The sequence below is a fragment of the Dasypus novemcinctus genome, chromosome Y, assembly GCF_030445035.2.
Source record: "Dasypus novemcinctus isolate mDasNov1 chromosome Y, mDasNov1.1.hap2, whole genome shotgun sequence".
NCBI lineage: Eukaryota > Metazoa > Chordata > Mammalia > Cingulata > Dasypodidae > Dasypus > Dasypus novemcinctus.
This window is the reverse complement of record NC_092216.1, coordinates 12,415,459-12,438,309: the sequence shown is the minus strand read 5'-3', so window position 1 is coordinate 12,438,309 and position 22,851 is coordinate 12,415,459. Positions and strand designations below refer to the sequence as shown.

General features: G+C 42.7%; 1 protein-coding gene and 1 long non-coding RNA gene across 2 annotated transcripts; both read left to right on the top strand.

The window, feature by feature from the left end:
* Positions 1 to 1,069: 1,069 nt before the first annotated feature.
* Positions 1,070 to 4,812, top strand: LOC139438324 (uncharacterized). Its single transcript, XR_011648028.1, has 3 exons — positions 1,070 to 1,149; positions 1,273 to 1,403; positions 1,966 to 4,812. It is a non-coding gene; the product is annotated as an uncharacterized lncRNA (long non-coding RNA).
* Positions 4,813 to 19,051: 14,239 nt separating this feature from the next.
* On the top strand, positions 19,052 to 19,929 carry LOC139438247 (sex-determining region Y protein-like). The gene is made up of 2 exons (XM_071213394.1): positions 19,052 to 19,675; positions 19,849 to 19,929. The coding sequence occupies exons 1-2, from the start codon at positions 19,052 to 19,054 to the stop codon at positions 19,927 to 19,929; spliced, it is 705 nt and encodes a 234-aa protein (XP_071069495.1).
* Positions 19,930 to 22,851: the final 2,922 nt, after the last annotated feature.

Here is a 22,851-nt window from a genome sequence, read left to right as displayed (position 1 = left end):
GTTTACCCAGTTGTGCCTAATCCTCACACTTTGTTAACCACATTAACAGGAAATTTTAAACGATTCTTTGTATAGACTTAAAAGATACTTTCTTTTGCATGCCCATGGTTTTTGAAGCATAGGAAATATTTGCCTTTAATAGTCAGAAAATTGTAAATTAAGAATTTTCCCCCCCTAAGCAGCTATAAAATACCTATTACCCCTCCCTAGCAGTGGTGGAACTGGCTGTCCATTAACCCTCCATCAAGAGCTCGTTACCATCTTACACTTAAGGCATTAACCAGACCTTCTCTGTTCCACGTACAACTCATTGTAAAACAGACAAGATGGCATCTTGGGGCACCCTGTGGCTCTGTAAATCAGTGACTTGCCCTTAACGATCAAAAGCCAGACATGCCTGAGTGGTCAGCAGAAAAGGGAGTTATGGAAGCCCTGAACTTAGAAGCCTGTACATCAAGATCTAACTCTGAGCTGTGGTTGATTAACCACTGAATAAGGATTAGGCTGACATACTCAAGAAAAAACAGAATTAAGGAGTATATCCTATTCCAAGACCCTTGAAGAAATTCTGCATGTTTGCTCATCTCGCAAAACTGTGCCATGTAGCTTTATTTTTTTGCTTTTCCTTTCCCTCATATAACACCCCCAACTCACATTCTCACTGTGAACTGGTTTTGGGAAGACTCCCCCAGTTCCTGGCTTGTGCACTTGAAATAAATCACCTTCTCACCGAGAGACGTGTTTCCCTCTGTAGCACTGGATTGCACAGGCCCTTTTATTGGAAATAGCTGTGACTATGATAACACCTTTGAGTGGGAAGACCCAAGCATGAAAACTTAGGAACAATTTCCATGGACTTTTTACCACGGCAATTTAAAAATTCCCCTACCCTTCTTGGGGAAGTCTTAGCCAAAGATTTACATGACTTGCAATTACATCAAGACATCTTACCCCAATATGTACAGGACATACTAGTAGCCAGTGAAATTGCAAAAGATTCAGCTGCAAATGCCATTAGAACTTTGAACTTTCTAAGCTCCAGGGCACACAAGCTATTTCAGGAAAAGGCTCAGATTACTGAATGCAAATATTCAGGGTACTTTCTCTTTCAGAGCCAGAGGGCCTTCCTCCTGATATCACTAAGCCCTGGTAAGTGTTTTTGACCCTGCGATGAAGAGGCGGTTAAGAGGGTTTGAGGAGTAGTGGACTTTTTTCCACATCTGGATCCTTAACTTTGGACTCACCGCCAAATCCCTGTATAATGTCGTGCAGGTTCAACAGGGAGGCCCTCGAGTGGACTGGAGAATGCAATCAGGCCTTTTACCAGATTGAGGAAAAGCCGAACACTCCAGTTTTGGAACGGCCTGATGGACAGAAACCTTTGACCTGTTTGTACGTGAAAGGTAAGGAGTAGGACTTGGTGTTCTCGTACAAAATTCGGCAGAGTGCTGAAGACCTGTGGTGTGTTTGTCAAAAAAAACCACACAAATAAAACAAAACTGGATTGGGTAATGCAGGGTTGGCATCTTTGAGGCAGGTTAGTAGAGAAAACAGGGAAGAAATATAGAAAACAAGGTCAGAACAAAGCCTTAATAGCCCTCACCTGCCGAAGAATATGATCATGAAAACTGACCTAGAAGCCCCCTGTGGGAAGGCAGCTCCTTGAGAACAAAGTCATAACCACACAACTGAAAAGTTGCCAAGACCCTGGTCACAAGTTCCCATTTCAAACATGAGCCCCAGATAACTCCAAAAAGAAAGGCATCCCTATAGGTTTCCTGAAAGCTAAGGTGATGATAGAAAGACAGTCAGGACAGCAAACAGCGGAGATTCCTCCTTAATAGGGGTGGTCAGGAGAGGCCCTAAAAAGGCCAACCCCCGGGCAGCACCTTGAGTCTTTCTGCCTGGAGAGTGCCCACCTTTCTTCCCTCACTTCTCAATAAACTCTCTGACTTGCCTCATTAGATGACACACCTCTGAAGTATTTCCTATGATGTAGCCAAGAACCTAGAAACCCAGACTCTGGCAATGCCTTGCCTTGGAGCTGTGACTGCTACTTGCCCGTTCTGCAGGAAGCTGCAAAGTTTCCCGTGCGTCAGGACGTTATAACGCACACCCCAATAGAGTGATCTCCCTACGCAAGCAAAAGAAGGCTACTGGCTGACTCAGCAGGCTAGGAAAATATCAAGCTATAGTACTGCATAATCCAAATGTGCACCTCTTACATTCTACAGTTCTAAACTGATGCAGTTTCCCAGTGCCACCAAAGGTGCAAGAGGACACAGAACACACGCAAGTGGACAGAGTAGACAACGGGGCGGGACAACAGGGCAGAAGGGGAGAGAAATAAATAGGAAATAAATCTTCAAAAAAAAAAGGTTGATTATGAAGAACGTAGAATCATATACCCTATACTTAAGTTATAATTGTCATTTATAACTCTGTCTCTTTCCCTGGGGCTCCAGCTTAAAACTTCAGCATCAAACTCCAACATTAAAACTTCAACATCAGAAACCCTCAGCTCTGTTCTTTGCTATGCCATGCCCCACCCAACCCAGGTGTGGGGAACTCAATGCCCTAATCATAACTCTCTTGTGCACAGGTACAGATAAGATTACAAACATAACCCAATATTTCTCTTTGGAATTCATCAGTAATATCCAACTACTTCAAAGTCACTTTTAAGTACTTGCAAAGACTTACAAATAAGTTAAAACACAAGGTTCACCTAGTGAACCACAGAAACCGTATGGTATTTAGTTTCAAAAACTAAGTGATTTATATCCAAGCTTAAAACACAATTTCAACTCAAGCACTTTGAAAAGAGCACAACATTTCATTTCAAAAGCTAATGAACCTCATTTTCATTCACTTCTACATATATTTATTGAAATACAATCCATGTACATGAGCAGCAAAAACAGCAAAATTTTAGTTTAAAAACCTATCTGAAGAAGGTTTGGATCACACAGGGGTTAAACTATGGCAGGGAGAGAGCACTGATGTGGGGTGTCATTGTTCATTGGGTATTATCATAGTGGATAGAGTTTCCTCATGGCTACTGAGGGAGTGCTGAGTTCCCATCCCGGGGAGCTCTGTCACATTTCCCAATGGAACAGCAACAATCCCCAAGTGTAAGGACAAAGACCAGGGAAGATGCATGGTCCAATCATGGGGCCTTGATACTGATGACTATGCTTGTGAGCCTGCATGCTTGAAATTTCAACTAGGTCTGGAGCTGCAGGCCTAAGAGTTACCTCCCGAGAGCCTCCATGTTGCTCAAATGTGGCCACCCTCTAAGTCAAACTCAGCATGCAAATGCATTACCTTCCCCCCAGTGTGGGACATGACTCTTGGGGATAAGCCTCCCTGGCACCAAGGGATTAGTACCACCACCAGCTGGGGATGCAGCTAGAAAAAAGACCTTGAATAACAGGGGGAAATGGTGAAGAGAATTGAGTTTCCATGGCTAAGAGACTTCAAAATGAGTCGGGGGAAACAGACTTCAGCCCAGTGGTTAGGGCGTCCATCTACCATATGGGAGGTCCGCAGTTCAAACCCCGGGCCTCCTTGACCCGTGTGGAGCTGGCCATGCGCAGCGCTGATGCGCGCAAGGAGTGCCGTGCCACGCAAGGGTGTCCCCCGCGTGGGGGAGCCCCACGCACAAGGAGTGTGCCCATGAGGAAAGCCGCCCAGCATGAAAAGAAAGAGCAGCCTGCCCAGGAATGGAGCCACCCACACTTCCTGTGCTGCTGACGACAACAGAAGCAGACAAAGAAACAAGACGGAGCAAATAGACACCAAGAACAGACAACCAGGGGAGGGGGGGAAATTAAATAACTAAATAAATCTTTAAAAAAAAAAAATGAGCCAGGAGTTTATCAGAGGAGTTGTGCTTACACACGAGGCAGCAGGATCCCAGAGAAAGCCAAAGTAGACACAACTCCAGCGACTAATGCTTCCGAGGACTACAGAGACATACAGGTTCTATGGTCATGACAGATGCCTCTGGAGTTCATTGCCTTGCCAGTGTGCCTGACCCTGGAATTTGTGTTCCTGATTGATGAAGTTGGACTCAGATGTGAACTCTCCACACATGCCCCTTCTGTCATTTTTACTGAACATGTGATTGGTGCTGGTATTTGTGTATGCTCAGAAACTTGAATCTGGGGACTGTCTGTGAGCCAGCTGGGCCCTGAGCCTCAGCAGAGTTGCAACACCTACTCTCCAGTTCATTGGACATACCCAGGTCAGCTGAAGGAGAGATGAAAATGGCCAACCACCACACCAGGGAAACGAGAATGTCGACAGCTGCTAACAGGAGAATTGCATCCACCAGTCATGTGGGATTTAAGGCCCTCTCAATTTAGAGGTGGAGTGGACATCACCAACCTAGGGCTCACAAGATGGAGGAATACAATATGGACTAGAGTGGACTTGCTGGCATTCTACTGTAGAACTGTTTTGACTCTAGCAATGTGAAGATGGTGTCCACAGTAGTAGCTGAGGGCAGGGTGAGGGAGGAAAAGTTGTGATATGGGGCATTTTCTTGACTTGTAGTCATCCTGAAGGATATTGCAGGGACAGATGTGGGACATTGTTATTCTGCCATAACCCACTGGATGAACTGGAGGAGAGTGTGAACTGCAATGTAAACTATGGTACATGCAGTGTGACAGTGCTCCAGGGTGTAGTCACCAAATGCAGTGAATGTGCCTCACTGATGAAAGGCGATGTTGATGCGGTAGGAGTGGGGATGGCATGGGGAGTGGGGTATACGGGAACCTCTAATGTTCTTTAACATAGCCTTTGGTGTGATCTATTTATCTTAAAAAAAAAAAAAAAACAATTAAAGAATACAATTTTTAACCATGTACAGAGTATCATGAAACTACTGTTTCCACATTTGCACTCGTTCAATAGGAGTTCTTTTCCATTTATTTTGCAGAGAAGTGTTTTCATTGCCCATGTATTTCATTTCTGTTTGAAATCCTCAATCTGATTTTATTGATTTTTTAAGGCTTCTCTTTTTCTCTTTTCTTAGGGCATGGTTGCTATGGAACTTTTCTATAACCTTTTCATTCCTGTGTACAGCAGCTTCAAATTGCAGTGACTGAGCATAACCCATGTGTTTGTATACAGAATTGAAATCCATGTGCACCCTGTAAGAATGGACTTAACAGTACTGCCGGGCACGTGTGCCAAGAGGACATTGATTCCTCAAATAAGAGGAAATAATCCACTGAACACGGCTGTGGGAAGGGAGAGAGGAAACAATGCTAATCAGATGAGAATTGTATCCGTTGCAGTGAACATGTTTAAACAAACAAAAAGTACAATACAGACATACAACAGCAGATCTAAAATCATGGAAGAAAGAATCAGGGGCATAGAGGGTAGAAGAGCGAAAACTGAAAAGAGAGAAGAACAGAGAGGAGAAAAAATGGAAAAATCGAGCAGGAGCTCGGGAAGCTGAATGATAGCATGAAGTGCGACAACGTATGTGTTATGGGAGCCCCAGAAGGAGAAGAGGAGGGAATTCCTCAAATACCCAGAACATGTATTTGAGGAAATAACGGCCCAAAATTTCCCACCTCTCATGAAAGACATGCTTTACATGTCCAAGGAGCACACACACTCCACTTAGAAGAAATCCAAATAGACCTACTCCGAGACATATTATATTCAGAATGCCATGTGCCAAAGATAAACAGCAGCAAGGGTGAAGTGAAACATCACATACAAGGGGTGTCCATAAGACTTAGTGCAGATTTCTCTTCACAAACTATAGAGGTAAGAAGGCAGTGGTATGAGATAATTAAGGTACTAAAAGAGAAAAACTGCCAGCCAAGAATTTTTTTATCCTGCAAAAATCCTCTTAAAATACAATGGTGAGTTTAAAATAGTCACAGATAAACAAACTAAGAGAGCTCATACACAAGACACTAGCTCTGCAAGAAACACTAGAGGGAGTTCTGCAGCCAGAAAAGACAAGACAAGAGAGAGAGGGATGGAGGAGAGTGTAAAAGTGAAGATGATCAGAAAGAGTAACCAAAAGGGTAAGAAGATGGACAAAAATAACATGTGACATAGGAAAACTAAAAGATAAAGTGGTCGATTAAGTAATACCTCTACAGTAATAACATTGAATGTTAGTGGATTAAATTCCCCAATCAAAAGACATGGGCTGATGGGATGGATAAGAAAATATGAGCCAAACCATATGCCATCTGAAGAAGACCCACCTTAGACCCAAGTATGCAAACAGGTTGAGAGAGAAAGGTTGGAAAAAGATATTTCATGGAAACAGGAAAGGAGAAGAAGAGGAAGAAGAAGAAGAAAAGAGCAGCGTCAGCTACACTAATATCAGACAAAGCAGACGCTAAACGCAAAGAAGTTGTATGAGATACAGGAGGCCATTACATATTAATAAAAGGAATAATCTACCAGGAGGGAGTAGCAGTCATAATGATAAATATACCTTACCAGGGTGTCCCAAAATACAAGAGGAAACCTGTGGGAAATCTAAAAGTTGGAATAGATGACTCTACAATAATAGGTGGGGGCTTTGACATGCCACTTCACATCAACAGATAGAACAACTAGGCTGAAGATATCTCTTAAGGAAACAGAATTTAAACAAAATGAAAAACAAACTGCACCTGAAAGACACAGACAGAGCACTGTACCCCAAATCAGCTGGTTATATATTCTTCTCAAATCCTCATGGATTGATGTTGGGTCAGAAAGCCATTCTTAAGAAATAAGAAAAGACCGAAATCATACATAGCACCTTCTCTGATCATAATGGAATGAAGCTTGAAAATCAATAATAGCAATGAAAGGGGACAATCAATAAATATTAGGAGGCTAAAGAACACACTGCTACACAATCAATGGGTTTAAAAAAATTGCAAGATGGAAATGGATGAAGCTCAAGCAATTCGGCTCCCGTCTACCATATAAGAGGTCCAGGGTTTGGTACCCAGGGCCTCCTGGTGGAGAATAAAGGACTAATTCAACACCCGAGGATCTAGAACAGCTGACCAATCTCACATGAGTAGAAGGAAAGAAATAACAAAGATCAAAGTAAAAATCAATGAGATTGGTAACAAAAATAGAGAATATCAGCAAAACCAAAAGTTCTGTTCTTTGAGAAGATCAATAACATTGACAAACCTTTAGCTAGACCAACAAGGAAAAAACGAGATATGAAAGTGAATAAAATCAGACATGACTGACCCCACAGAAGTAATGACCATAAGAGGATGTATGAGAAACCGTATGCCGCCAAAATGAAACAACCTAGGTGAAATGCACAAATTCACAGAAAGGCACAATTTACATTGACTCTACAAAAAATACAAGAACACACCAAACCAATCACACCTGAAGAGATCAAACCAGTCATCAAAAATCTCCCAGCAAAGAAATGTCCAGGACCAGATGATTTCACAGAAGAATTCTACCAAGCATTTGAAGAGGAATTAACACCAATCCTCTTTAATAACATGGGAAAAAGACAAAAAACAAAAACGGGCGAGGAGGTAAAATTACCCAACACATTTTATGAAGCCAACATCACCCCAACACCAAAGCCAGAGAAAGATACTACAAGAAAAGAAAATTTATAAACCAATCTCTCTAAAGAACTCAGATGCAAAAGTCCTCAACATTGTACTTGCCAATAGAATCCAGCGGGATATTAAAAGAGTCGTGCACCACGATCAAGTGGGATTTATTCCTTGTATGCTAGGCTGTCCCAACATACGAAAATCAACTAATATAATACAAAACATTGACAAATTGAAGGAACAACATCCACGTGATCATCTCGATCAACGCAGGAATGACACTTGATGAAATCCAGCAAACGTTCTTGAAAAAAAATTTTTCAAGACCGGAATGGAAGTAAAGTTCCTCAATATGAAAAGCCCACAGCCAATGGGGAGCTGTTGAAAGCATTCCACCCAAGACTGAACAAGACAAGGATGCCCAATGTCACTCTTATTCAACATTGCGCTAGGACACTAGCTTGAGCAAAAAGACGAGGGGAGAAAAAGCTCCAAGATGGAAAAGAGGAAGTAACACTCTCACTATTTGCAGACGACATGATCCTATGGTTTAAAAAGTCTGTAATAGCTACTCCAAAGATATGAGATCTAATAAATGATTTCAGCAAAGTGGCAGAATGCCAGATCAACACACAGAAGTCAGTAACGTTTCCATCCACTAGCACTGAACAATACAGGCAGAAATCAGGTTTTAAAAAATGCATTGACAATGGCTATGGAAAGAATCACGTACCTAGGAACTAATTTAACCACAGACGTAAAGGACCCACAATAAGAAAACTACAAAACACTGCTGAAAAAAATCAAAGAAGACCTAAGCAAATGAAAAGACATCCCAAGTGCATGGATTGGAAGACTAAATATCGTGAAGCTGTCAATCCCAGCCAAACTCATTTCTAGATTTAATGTAATCCCAATCTTAATTCCACAAGCCTACTTTACAGAAAGAAAAAACTAAATTATCAAATTTCCATGGAAGGAGAAGGGGAAGTGGACCCAGACAATCACAAACATCCCAAACAAAAACAGTGAAGTAGGACGACTCAACTGCCTGAACTTTAACTACATTACAAAGTTACATTCGTCAGAACAGCTTGGTATTGGCATAAAGAAAGACACATTGATCAATGCAGTTGAATTGAAAGTTCATAAATAGACGCTCACATATCAGGCCAACTGAATTTTGGCAAGGCTGCCAAGTCCAAACTAACTGGGGAAAGATAGCCTTTCAACAAATGGTGCTGGGAGAACTGGATATCTGTAGGCAAAAGAATGAAAGGGAAGCCTATCACACACCCTACACAAGAATCAATTCAAACTGGGTGAAAGGCCTAAACATAAAGGCCGGAAACATCTTCAAATTCTTGTGGTAAGTCATGGCTTCGTGACCAAAGAAAGCACAAGCAACAAAGGAACAATTAGATAATTGGAACTTCCTCAGAATTAAAAACTTTTGTGCATCAAAGGCCTTTGTCAAAAAAGTGAAAAGGCAGCTTACTCAATGGGAGAAAATATTCACATCCAGGAGATATAAACAATAGAAAGACAATTTAAAACGTGGGCAAGAGACTTGAATAGGCATTTCTCCAAAGAGGGTATACAAAAGTCTAAACACATATAAAAAGATGTTCAACCCCACTAGCTATTAGGGAAAGCAAAATAAAAACCACGGTGGATATCATTTCACACTCACTACAATGGCTACTATTACAGAAACAGAAATCTACAAGCACTGGAGAGGATGTGGTGAAATGAGAACACTCATCCATTGCTGGTGGGAAGGTAAAATGGTGCAGCCGCTGTGCCAGGCAGTCTGGCGACTCCTCAGGACGCTTAGTGTAAAATTACCACGTGGCTCAGCAATCCCATTACCAAGTAGAAATCCAAAGGAACTGAAAACATGCACTCGAACAGATGTTTGCACACCAAAATTCATAGCAACGACATTCACACTTGCCGAAAGTGGGAGCCACCCGTTTTTGTGGGTCTGTTTGCCTTGCAGTTGTAGATACTCTTTGCATTATGGGATGGAGGTTACCCACCATCATCATTATGTTATGGTGTCCTTGGGCCATTCCAGTTAACTGGAGAACAGGTACTGACTGCAACCCTGCTGAGATTCGGGGCAGAGATCTGAACAGACCTCTGTTCAGAGAGATGAACAGACCAGAGATGTAAGTGTCTGTAACATATACTTAATGCGTATAGTGCCAGTTATAGGTTCAGATAAAAGGGATAGGAGAATCATGCGTAGGGAAAGTTTTAACATAAATGAGCCTAACTGTTTCAGTAGGGAAATAGGTTGTCATATAACCAAGGTAGGTGCACCAATGCAGTGCTGATTTCTTGGGGTTGTGTGCCTTGCCCATAGGGTCCGGGTGTCTCCAGAGCCCTCAGGAGAATCCCTGTTTGAGGCTTTGCTTACTGTGGCAGTCAGTGAGGTCCTGAGACCTGCATAAGCAGTAATCTCTGGAATGATCTCTTGAACCAAGGTGAAAGCACTTAGCCCTCAAAGCTCCCATAAGCGATTCTGACAGAACTTTGTACTTTGCGTCATCACTGAAATGACTGTAAGTTTTTGGAAGGTTGTGATGAGATGAATGTGTGCTGTATTTCGAAACAGCATGCCTTATTATAAGTCCGTGGGTGAAGCGTGGTGGTAATGGAGCTGGATGTACCCCAGACAAACATGCCCTTAGGTTAATTCATTCCGTGGGTGCGTACCCATAGTAAGTAGGGCCTTTTGATGAGGTTACTTCCTGTTAAGGTATGGCCAAGTCAGGTCTTAATAACTCCTGTTATTGGAGTCCTTTGTAAGTGGAATTATATTCAGACAGAGAAAGAAAGCCATAGAGGGAGCAGCCAGAAGCTGAAACCAATGGAACCCTTCAGGTGATGAGGGCCAGAGAGGCTGCCTTGAGCATTGCCACATGACAGTGGAGCCCAGGACCAATGATCACCAGCAGCCAGCCCCAGAACACCTGTCTTTGGGAAGGAAGTATCGTCCCCTTGATAACGCCTGATTTGGACCCTCTCTTAGTTCAAAACTGTGAGCTGAGAGATTTCCATCGTTTAAGCCCTCCCACTGCATGGAATTTGCTTGAGCAGCCCAGGAAACTAAAACACTGAGTTACAGTGTCCACTCTTCTAGGTAAAGCTTTCCTCAAACTCTGAGAACATAAGGATTCCACCACCAACACATCCCTTCCTTAATTTCCTTAAATGAAGTTCTTTAATTTTCTTCTGCTGAAAATTTTGGTTCTGTAATATTCACTCTTTACCCTGCAATACACCTAAAACAATTTCACAATTACAATTACCAGTGTCTGCTTAGCTCACATTGTGAAACTACCGGGTGGATTTTGGAGATGCCCTGTCTTTAGGCCAGCAGCACTCAGAGTCTGGTCTCTGGACTCCCTGCCACTCATAAGAATGTTTGAGGACCCCCTCCCAAGTGCTTCCGTCCTGAAAAGGAGGGTCGTGGTGGTTCATACATATCTCACTTACCTTACTGGGAATTAAAACTGAGACATTTTCAAAATATTACTTAGTTATTCCTTTTCGATGAATAGCAATAAGCCCTTTTCATGCTGTAACACCACACACTTAACACTTTTTAATGAAACGGAACTGTCTTCCAACAAAAATTCGGTGAGAGTAGTGGAGTTTTTAATATGTCTGCGAATCCCTTCAATATCTGGCTTATGAGAAGACCATGGGCTACGCCTATCTGCTTCAGCATCATTGTTTTAGGTGAAGCACGTGAAGAAAACGCGGCCTCACAGATGCCAGAGTAGTTGGAAGAGAGAGGAGTGTTTTAGCCGCCATTTCAGGTAACTGTGGACTTTTGGAACACACTCGTGGCATTTTGAGCCAGGGGGTTAACGGCTGTCACTTAGGGAGATGAAAAAAGGATGGAATCTTAGGACAAGACAACATTTAGAGGGTGAGTAGAGAAGGGAGTCTTGGCAAAGGATTGGGGGCAGTCAAAAGACCAGGAAGAAAAGAGTGAGAGCCTGAAGGAAGGAGCAATTGTGTCAAGCGCTGTGGGATTACTGAGTGAGAAGAGAGAACAGGAAGGCGAACACCAACCAGAGCCTTTGACTTACCACATTCTCAACGCCTAGCATTCTATCAAATATCAAGTACATACTAGGCGGTCAGTACATGTCTACTGAATAGCAGGCTGAGTTATGAGGTCTAATTTACCTCACAACAACCCAGAGCTCCTACTTTTTTGCAGTGCCACACTCTGCACGTTTTGGAACAAAATCAAATCATGCCTTTGACTTATGGAAAATTGTTTCCTAAATGTAGCTTTGCCTCTCCGGTCAAGTTTTAAAACTCCCTCCTGTTAGGAGCTTTGAACAATTTATTTTGATTTGTGTGCATCTAGAACAAAATTACTTATCGACTCGAAATATTGCTTCTTTTTCCCCAAACAACAAAAGCTCAGCTAATTGCTAAGTTCAAAACATTTGGTGTCTACGAATTAGACAAAAAAGTCAGGTGTAGATTCCTGTGAAAGCAGTTCTAGATCTAAAATACTGTCGGTGAAAGAACGAGGCTGCACCAAGGGTTCTTAACCTTTTGTGTTCCACGCACCCCTTGGCCAGTCAGGTGAAAAACATGGGCCCCTCCTCAGAATGTAGCCGCAGAGAGTTTTCAGACACTCAACCAGCGCCGGGTCTAACAACTATGGTAATTTCAAAGTAAGGGCGAATATAAGTGGTTTCTCAACATGTGCAACAACTGTCATGTGACATGAGGTGAACACAACTGTAATCTACTGCACACATTGAGAGGTGAAGGAAATGCTGCATTTCAGGTACAGGTCAGAGAAAATAAAGGTAATAAGGTGGTTTATTTCAGATCAAGCTCAGGGACCCACTGAAATATTTCCACAGACCCCTGGTAAAGAAGCCAGGGGCTATACTGATTTCCGTGATTCCTTCTTTCCATTAAATCTACAGTATAGGCTTTCGGAAGTACAAATACTTGCTACGACACGAATGAACCTTGACAGCATTATGCTAAGTGAAAGGAAGCCAGACACATCAGTTCACTTAATTCCATATGGCAAATCCGGGCAAACAGAACTCAGATTGACGGTTGCCAGGGCCAGGGGAGGAAGCAGGATTGGGGTGCAGCTGCTTACTGGACAGCGGATTTTATTCTGGAGTCATGGCAATATTTTCAAACAGGACAGAGATGGAGGCAGCACAGCAATGTGAAGGTGCTGCATGTCACTGAAGTATTCACTTTAATATGGCTGATATTGTGTATATGACATTCAGCTTAAGTTTGTTTGTTTTTTTTTTAATGGAAAAAAGAGCAAACACGAGGAAGATTGAGTCCGCTCTTCCCAATGAATTCTTCTTTTCTAAACAGTCCAAATAAGAGTGCAGCCTGATTCAAAGTGCAGGTAAAACAGCCAAAAGATTTAACTCTAAAAGATGTCAGGAGACCAAAAAGCAGATGTTAGGGTTAGGAGAGTAGTGACTATCAGTTCTTTAATCTGAATCTGATTGGTCTTTAAGAGTTTGTGCTTGACTTCAGCATTGCAAAGAAATTTATGCCTATCATCTATATCTCTGCTCTTAAGACGTTTGGCAAGAGCTCGAGCTCCGCCAGAAGCCGCTAAGTGCAGTGCTTTTGTTAAGTCCAGGCTCTAAATGAGAGGAAATGTACTAGTTTTATTGAAACCCAAAAATAGGAGATTTCAATTACAATCAATATTTATCTGCTCCAATCGCTGCCATAATTTCTTCTAACTTGAATTCACCTCCTTCATTTTACATTTACAGCACCAGTGTTCGGAAAAGAGATATGTGAAGTTCCCAGTTCCTCTGTCAGAAAGCAGTATTAGAGTAATTTCTCACAGGAAGATAATCAGTCGTATTCTCTTTTATTTCTAAAGATTTATTTTTCACTTACTTCTCTCCCCGTACCCCCCCACCCCCGCCTGCTCTCTGTGTCCATTCGCTGTGTGTTCCTCTGTGTCTGCTTGCATTCTTGTCCCTTTTTCTTGTGTCATCTCGCTGCATCAGGTCTCTGTGCGTGAGGCCCCATTCCTGGGCAGGCTGTGCTTTTTTCGCGTGGGAAGGCTCTCCTTGCAGGGACACTCCTTGCGCGTGGGGATCCCCTATGCGGGGGACACCCCTGAGTGGCACGGCATTCCTTGCGTGCATCAGCGTGTGGGCCAACTCACCACACAGTTCAGGAGCCCCTGGCTTCTTAACCAGGGGTCTGTGGAAATATTTCAGTGGGTCCCTGAGCTTGATCTGAAATAAACCACCTATTACCTTTATTTTCTCTGACCTGTACCTGAAATGCAGCATTTCCTTCACCTCTCAATGTTTGCAGTAGATTACAGTCGTGTTCACCTCATGTCACATGACAGTTGTTGCACATGTTGAGAAACCACTTATATTCGCCCTTACTTTGAAATTACCATAGTTGTTAGACCCGGCGCTGGTTGAGTGTCTGAACCCTGGACCTCCCATGTGGTAGGCGGACACTCTATCAGTTGAGCCAAATCTGCTTCCCTCAGTAGGTTTTCAATGCATCAAATACGACCTTAAGTATACAAATCTTTCTCTTCATTCCTTGGATTTAAACTTGTGTCAGTACAATTAAATGCACCTAAAAGTGGCTGTTTTTTTTTTTTTTTTTTTTACTAACAACAAGTAGAATTTACAGATTTCTAGACTAAGACACGCTACCTTTTTTTAAAACCTCCCAAATTGTTGGGGATAGAAACAAAGGAAACTGCAAAGTGATGCTCTCCAAATGGCAGAGTGGGAATGCCAGGATTTCATCTATCCACAGGAGCAATTAATGGGCTGGCAAAAACTTAGAAGAAAAAGAAGAGGGAAAAAAATGAGGAGGAGAAGGAGAGACGGAGGAAAAGAAGAAGAAAGGGAAGGAGGAGTGGGGAAGAGGAAAGAGAAGGAGAAAGATGAGGAGGACAAAGAGGAAGAGGAGGAGGAGGAGAGGATGGAAGAGAAGGAGAAGTGGAAGGTGGAGGGAAGGGAGCAGGAAAAGGAGGAAGAGACCTATGAGGGGGATGCAGAGGAGAAAGGGGGTGGGCTGGAGGAGGAGGGGGGTGGAAGAAGGGGAGAAGAAAGTGAAGGAGGAGGAGGAAGAGGAGGAAAGCTTGGTCAAGAAAGAAGATACTCCGTGTTGTAAGAGTACTGTGGCATTTTTATTTGCCCTTCTTCCAATGCCCACACCCCAAGTCATGTAGGTGGTCATGGAGCTGGCAGCAGGTCACTGCATGGTGCAGGTTAGTAATGCCAGAACTGTAGCTCTAATTACACGGCTCTGTCTCTGAGGCTTTGACTGAATTTTGCTGTCTCAGAGTTTACCCAGGTCTGGAGTGGCCACTCCAGACTTCTGTTGAAAGTATATGGATGCAAAAGTATCATCTGCAGCAGCCTAGGTCAAGAGACAACAGCTGGGACAAGCTATAGAAAGAACAAGCTGGGAAAGAAGAAATTAGAAAAGAGACATGATGTATGGGGGTTCAGGCTTGCCTTTAAAAACTGTATGAAAAGCTGCATATGTTCATTTTAAACAGACTCTCAGCCCATTAAAGTTCTTTCATTACTCCCGAAATCTGAATCTTTTGCCATTGCTGAAAAAAAATAATAATTCAAGGTGGGTGAACTCTTGTGACGAGCACTGACTTAACAGTCAGAAATCTCTCTGTTCGTATCCCCACTGCATCACCTGCCATTAAAAAGACTTTGGGTGATCGCTTCATGTCTCCAAAATTGTTTGATCAGTTATAAAAGAGGCCCAATGATTATTGTCCTGAAGTGATATTAGGAATTTTTGAAACATAATATATACTCCCTGGCAAATGGTACACTCCCCGGGCATACACATTTTCCATTTCATTTTTTCTTGACTATTAAATCTTGACTTAGAAAGCTAGATTATGTGCACTGTGACAATGATGACGCGTAAAAGGTGGCTGCTGAGGAGTCAGAGTTATAATAGTCTGAACCCCTTGCCTCAAAATGCTCACCTTGCTGTATCCTCCAGTCCTGCCCTGTTGTGTTCTGATCTTCACTCTATCCTAGTAAAGTCCCCCTCCAGTGAAAGACCCGTCTTAAACCAATGAATCCAGTAATTCCTGACCTTACTTTCCCCACTCTGGACACACCGCCAAAGGTCCCTCAACCCCATGGTGTACCATGAATATAGCTTTGTTCCGCTTTCAACACACGTGAGCACAGGAAACCCAAAATAGTGGAAACAAATCATACGCAGACCAAGACACATACCTCGTTTAAGCTTGGGCTGTCCTGGCTTTTCTGCACCAATTGAAGAGACGTTCCACTGAACCTTTTGGCTGGAAGGCTTGCTAAACTTCTGTCTCCAAAATCCTGAAGAAAGGTTTGGAAAATAGCAAAGCACATGTGCGCATACAGTCACCAATTTAAATACTGTGCTTAAAACTTAAAACGCTGGGAGGTGTAGGCAACTGCTTCCAACTTCTACATTTTATTTTACCAGTGATTTTTCACACTCCTCATCCATCCCTTCTTTGACTTGCACAACTTTCGGATACGTATGCTCTGCTAAAATTCACAGGATTTGCTAAGTGATCATTAAAAAGAGAGAAGGTCTAAGAATCCTATTTATTTAGAAAGCCTTGTAATATTTCATAAAGCAAATGCACCTGAGATTTGAAGCGGGATAGTGTTCTGCCTAACATAAAGGACATTAAAAGTCAATTATGAGGGAAGCAGGTAGTGGCTCAACTGATAGAGCGTCCACCTACCATATGGGAGGGTCCAGGTTTCAATATCCAGGGCCTGCTGACCTGTGTGGTGAGCTGGCCCACGAGCAGAGCTGCCATTGGCAAGGAGTGCCGTGCCAGGCGGGGCAAACCGAGTGGGATGCCCCACGCGCAAGAAGTGGAGGGCCGCCCAGCGTGAAAAAGAAAAAGGGCAGCCCGCCCAGGAGTGGTGCCACACACACAGAGAGCTGATGCAGCAAGACGACATAACAAAAGAGAGGTGCAGTTTCCCAGTGCCACCAAGGGTACAAGCGGACACAGAACACATGCGAGTGGACAGAGTAGACAACTGGGCGGAAGGGGACAGAAATAAAAAAGAAATAAATCTTAAAAAAAAAAAGGTTAATTATGAAGAACGTAGAGTCATATACCCTATACTTAAGTTATAATTGTCATTTACACTTTGTTGAACTTAACGAAAATTGAATTAAGTTCAGTTTTCTCAGCAAAACAATACTTAACGTCTCTTCTATTAGCCACCGTAGAAGAGAGCAGAAAGAAAAAGAGTTACCACTAAACATCAGCTCAGAGGACAATTTCAGTTGACTTCTAATGAAATCTTAAACAAGATGTAACTCCTAGGTCATACAAAAACACGAACAGCTCACAACTGCTCAGAAATTTCCTTTGCGGGTTCCCAGATAACAGCTGCAATTTCAGTTACAGAGGCTCTTTCACCAGCAAGAAAATGCTGAAGCCGTTTTCATTCAAACACATCCTGAACAGGGATGCACATTATAGCCATAATTATTACGTACTTGTTTTGAGGGGTTAAAAGATCAACACTGCTGAAAGTATTTGTGAAACGTATGGCAGCTAAAGGATGTTCTCTCTCATACAGAGACGAGTAAGGGAGGGAAATATCTCAGCAGCAAACGGAGAGATGTTCACTGAAGTACCCGACCTACTGCTCGGACAGTGCACCAAGTTACTTTCCAAAAAATTAGTGAAAATAGTCTGATCTTGATGCGTAAAATGAGGGAAAATAACGTGTGCCGGGAACTGCAGAATTCTACGTGTGGGAGTATCTCTGAAAACTTTCTTAGGCAGTTTTTGGTGAAACAGCAGCTGGTTCCCTGGTGCAAAGGAAGCATAGTTGACCTTGAACAGAAATGAGCCGAGGGGAGGAACTGGAAAAGAGGGAGAGGACATCAAAAACAACCTCCACTTACAGGTCAAGACATGCAGTATCTAAGTACAGGAACTGCATGCATCAGAAGGTAAAGGATGGGAGTGAGGCCACCTGCATGTTTCAAGGCAGAGGACAGGACTGAGGAGACAAAGCCCAGGTCCACATCTCTGGCCAGGCTAGTGGTGATGTGGTTTTAAAGCGGATATGGAAAAATGCCCCAGGAATATCAGTCTCTTCAGAGCATGACCTTATTTCCAGACGAAGTTTCCTGTATTTTGGAAAAAACCAAAACCCAAAATGGTTAATTAGGTAGTTATTCAGTTAAAAGAAAGGAAAAGCAGCGGCATTATTTTCTAGTTGTGAAGCAACTGCAGTAGATATGCCATCTGTAATTGTTTGTTTTCGGGTAGATTTTGTTTGTGCTTTGGTGTTGCTGTGCTTTCTTTGACTAAGTTTCCCCTGGGAAGGAGAAGACAATGAAATCGGTGGTGGTTAAATGAGTCGGAGCCTATGTTACTGCTTTGTTTAAGTCCTTGGCACCGTAGGACACTGGTAATTTAACAAGTAAACATTAGTTTGCACTAAACTCCTAAAGGAATGTTCCATCTTAAATTGTTTTGAGTTGAGTTAAAAGTCGTCTTTATTCTAAGAATCAAGCAAGATTTTAAAAGGGGGAAAACAAACCAAAAACACCTGAAGAGGGCATTGGACTCCAAAGTCCCAAAGGGAATTAGATAACCATTACAATAAGTTTTAGATCATCCTAAAATTTTTCAGTAGGACTCTATTTCTTCTGTCATGATTATTGGGATTAACCCACATACCGTACAATCCATCTAAAGCGTACAGTCGACGGCTTTTAGCATATTCCCAGTGTTGTGCATTCATCACCACAAAAAATATTTTTAAGAATTTCGTAGTTAGCATAGATAACAGAACAGTATTCTCGATCATTTCCTCGGTGGAAAATCAGTACAGAATTCTCAGTTATTTAACCCGGAATGAGCAGTAATGGAAGACTGATTACTATAAACTCAGCGTGCACTTTTGTGATGTGCGTGCGTGAATGGTTAACAGAATGAGGTACGCTTAAGCTTGGTTTTTAAAGATGAAATGCCCATATATTGACAAATGTGACAGAAACCGTCTTTACTGTACTTCTTCCTTGGATTAAAGGGATAAAAAGTAACTTGATTTGTGACGAATTTTGTGGTCAGTTTAAGGAGACGTGCAAGGTCCTCTGCGTGGCGGGCTGGAAGCAGAGCATTATTACTTTAGGATGTGTCGGTGAGAACCCGTAGGCTGCTTGGGAGCACGGCAGTAGGCCGGGGGCGGGGTTGGACAGGAACGGTTAGGGGCGGGGAAATGAATATTTAATGACCGAGTTACCGTAATAAAAGTATTTCTGGCAGAATAACTTTGGAATGGTAAAATAATTTTCCGAACTCTTACACCCTCGAATCTTTCTTCCTTCTCCGCCTCCCACCGTCAGTCCCCCCTCGCCTTTTTACGGGTGAACCCACTGTTTCCGCTATGTTCAGCGTATTGGAGAGTGGCTATAGTCCAGCCGTACAAGAACAAAATGTGCTGACCCTCGCGGAAAACTCTGCGCTACTTGGGACTGACAATCCGTCCTCAAATTATCAGTGTGGTCGAGAGAGCAACAGAGACCGGGTCAAGCGACCTATGAACGCCTTCATAGTGTGGTCTCGGGATCAGAGGCGCAAGATGGCTCTAGAGAATCCGAAAATGCACAACTCGGAGATCAGTAAGCGGCTGGGATACCAGTGGAAACTGCTTTCAGATGCCGAAAAATGGCCGTTCTTCGAGGAGGCACACAGGCTACAGGCCATGCACAGAGAGAAATACCCGCACTATAAGTACCGACCTCGTCGAAAGGTGAAGTTGCCGGCAGGGTGCTCTTCAACAGTGTGCAGCCCGGTGCACGTGGATCAGAGGTCATACACCTTCCCATGCAGTGACAGCTGGGTCAAAGCCACACGTTTAGGACTCGAGGACCAACCAAGCTGCACACAGCCCACGAGCACAGCCTGCTCCCTGCGGCAACAGGAGAGCCACAGCAACTGCCCAAGGCGGTATGACAATCCCGTAACACTGCTTCTGCGGACCCGCGCCGGTTCTCCCTTTTATCGTGACGTACCGCCGCAACTTCCTCTCGCTCATTTTCCGTGTTGATTTCCTTAGTCGCGCTAAGTCCGCATACATCTCAGCTGTGCTGCAATTTCATTTTTACCTTTAATTTTACTATAAAGTGTGTAACGTGTAATTCACTGGGAAGTGATCCGACAGATGTTTACGCTTTTTCGCAGAGAATACGGTACTACTTGATAAAAAACTGCGCTGCTCTTTTCCGCGAATACGGGAAGGCCTGTAGCTCCAAAGGGCAGTGAGGATGGAGAACGCCTTCAAAACTATGCTGCAGAAAAAAATGTTGCGCGTTCTCGGAAAACCGTGTATCTCCGAACCCACGCTCACTCTAGCCCTGCCCTTTAGCCTCTGAGCCTCCCTGTAAATTGCAGGTAACTGATGGATGTGTTTTGCCTGACTGTTTTCCTGGGCTCGCCTTCCCGCTTTCGAAAAATGAGTTTTACCTCCTTTGGCAATTCAATTTCAATTCAATTCCGTTTCTTTGCTCCATGTAAATCTGTGCTCTTTGACGTTTCCTATGAACGGATTATAACAGCCATCCGGTAAAACAAAATCTTTAACTCGTGTTCATTTATACACCGGTATCACAGTCATGCTTTTACCTTGGCGGGAAAATTGCCTCCGTTGTTGCTGAATTTCTAAAATACAAAATAGAACGTTGAGAGGCGGCACTACTCGGTCACCAACGGAAACAAACCACCACCACCTCACCCGATTAATTTTATGGAATATTAATGAAAAAAAAATTTTAAACTTTAAGCTTGCGTCCAAGTTAACGCACAAATGTCAGTTTACCCCCGGAAGCATTACGTTGGGAAGTAAAAATAAAGTGGTTGTCACAGCGACACACAAAAACTTCGGTAAATCAACTTTCCACCACATGCATTTCGAGACTTTTAAAAACAATGGCTCCAGCATTAAAACTCCTGCTCTAACATGGTATATTGAAAAAACGGATTACGTATTTGAAAGAAAGCTCTGGGTAATGAAGGAGTTAAATTCGAAGACTACTTTATTCCCGAAGTAAAATTACCTAATCTGACATTTATGCCAAATGAGAACCCTTCATTGTAATACCTTTTAAAGAACTGCCTAAAATAGCCAGTAATTCTTAAAAACACCCTTCCCCCTCACGCAGAAATAACTTCTTTTGTTTAACATGATCTCTACACATTGAGCCTCCCCCCCCCCACCCCCCACCTCCACCCATCCCCACCCCCGCCTGCCTTCAAATTGCTGTGTGGATTCTGTTCGACTTTTGCTCGGGACTTGGATAGACACGTTAATAGTTTGGGCTATTACAATGACCGCGGCTCTTGGAACATTTTTAGGCATGTGAATGGCATAACATTTACGAGCATTTCTGCAGAGTACAAATCTATGAGAGGAATTGCTGCTCGTGTATAAGTTTCAGTAGTAACGATGCATGGTCTGTTTGTCTTTTTCCATTAGGTAATTGTCTTAACCTTTTCTCGTTGTAAGTTTTGTTGTTGTGGAGTCTTTTGCCGTTTCCAGGCAGATGACTGGTCTTTTGGTATTTGTATGTTGGCCTCCCAAGATAATTTTAAACAATACTCATTGCAAGTGTTCTTGTTTATCTGTGATTTTAAATGAAAATCTGGACTGTTATCATCAAGTTTGCTTTTTGGCTTCCACTTGCCATGTTTTAAAAGGCAACACCTAAAAAGTATTTAAAGGACCCCGGGGACTACATTAGGAGCACAGACTCTGAAAGCCAACTGTCAGATTTGACTCCCTTCTCGGCCATTTCCTAGTCCCCGCCTGGAACAATTTACTTCATCTGCTCAGACCTCAGTTTCCTCACCTTGTTTTTACTACTTGTTTTCACTACTGGTGGTGATAATGATTAACACTGAAGGTGAAGAAAAGGCGACGATGATAATGCCTGCTTCCCTGGGACGTTGTGAGGGTTAAAGGAGTGAAGGTGTGTAAGACTTGAGTCAAGGTATGCAAAGTACTTCACAGACATTGGCGTTAAAGGAATTTACTAAATATTCGTTTTTATTAGCATGAAAACAATTGCTCCATGTAGAAACGACCTTAGTGACAGAGTAAGGGAGATATTCATTACTGATTTTTAAAATTTTTAAATTCCTAAACGTTTCCTCGAGTTTTTGAATCGTTTCATAGTCCCAGCAGCAAACGTATGAGAGTGCCCACTGTTGTTCTACATGCGCAACAAAATTTGGAATTGCTAGTCTCTTACATTTAAACCAAAGCGTAAGGGTTTGTAGTGATAATAATTACGATAGTTACGAACCCATACCTAATGTACTAGTACAAGTCTTTAGAATTTTCTAGGATATTATCAGTTTTCTAAAAAAAAAAAAAAAAAAAAAAGATCGTTGTTGTTTAAAATGCTCATGTTGTTTTCCATTGTCCAGAAGAAGATTCTCTTGGTTATTTCGATTGAGACGATGCAAAATTGGTAAAATAAGTCAGGGAGATAAACAGAATCGCAGGGATATTTTGCAAAAAGAAAAGGAGTAGTTCCGTAGAGTGACGTTTGGTGGCATTTAAAGGTGTTCTTTTCCATTAGCCGGGTAAATTTTCGGAAAGATGTTCAGTAAGACCAAATAAGTATAAAATTGAGTTTTTCCTTTTGCCAGCAGGCACGTGACACCCCACCTCGCGCCGTTTTCTTTGAGGATTTCCCTTAGAAAACTCGTAAATTCGGTCTCTGTCCGTGCGTCGTACGTAAATCCTTTTAACCGCTAAAACAGCCTCACAACCCAGGAATGTGTTTCTTAATGACCTTCAGCCAGGTCTTTGAAATGTAAACAGCAAGACGGAGAGCCGCTCTACCTCGCGGAGAAAGATGGGAGGTTGGCCTAGGCACCTGGCTTGTAGCTGTCCTACCTGCTTGTTAAAGAGAAATGAGAGAATTCCTCAAAGACGATCCCAGTTTAAGTAATTTAAATGTTTTGGGATGTTGGGATGTTAAGCACAAAGCCGCTTCCAGAGTGTAGTCATTTTCTATGTGGAAATACAAGGCAGACTGGAAAGCATGGACGTGTTTTATAAAAGGCAGACTGGAAAGCATGGACGTGTTTTATAAAAGAATGGCAAAGTTTAGTATTGATTCATGTATGTTAAGGAAGTGGGCCCAATTTAAATCCTTTAAGCGTCCATTAAAATTCTTA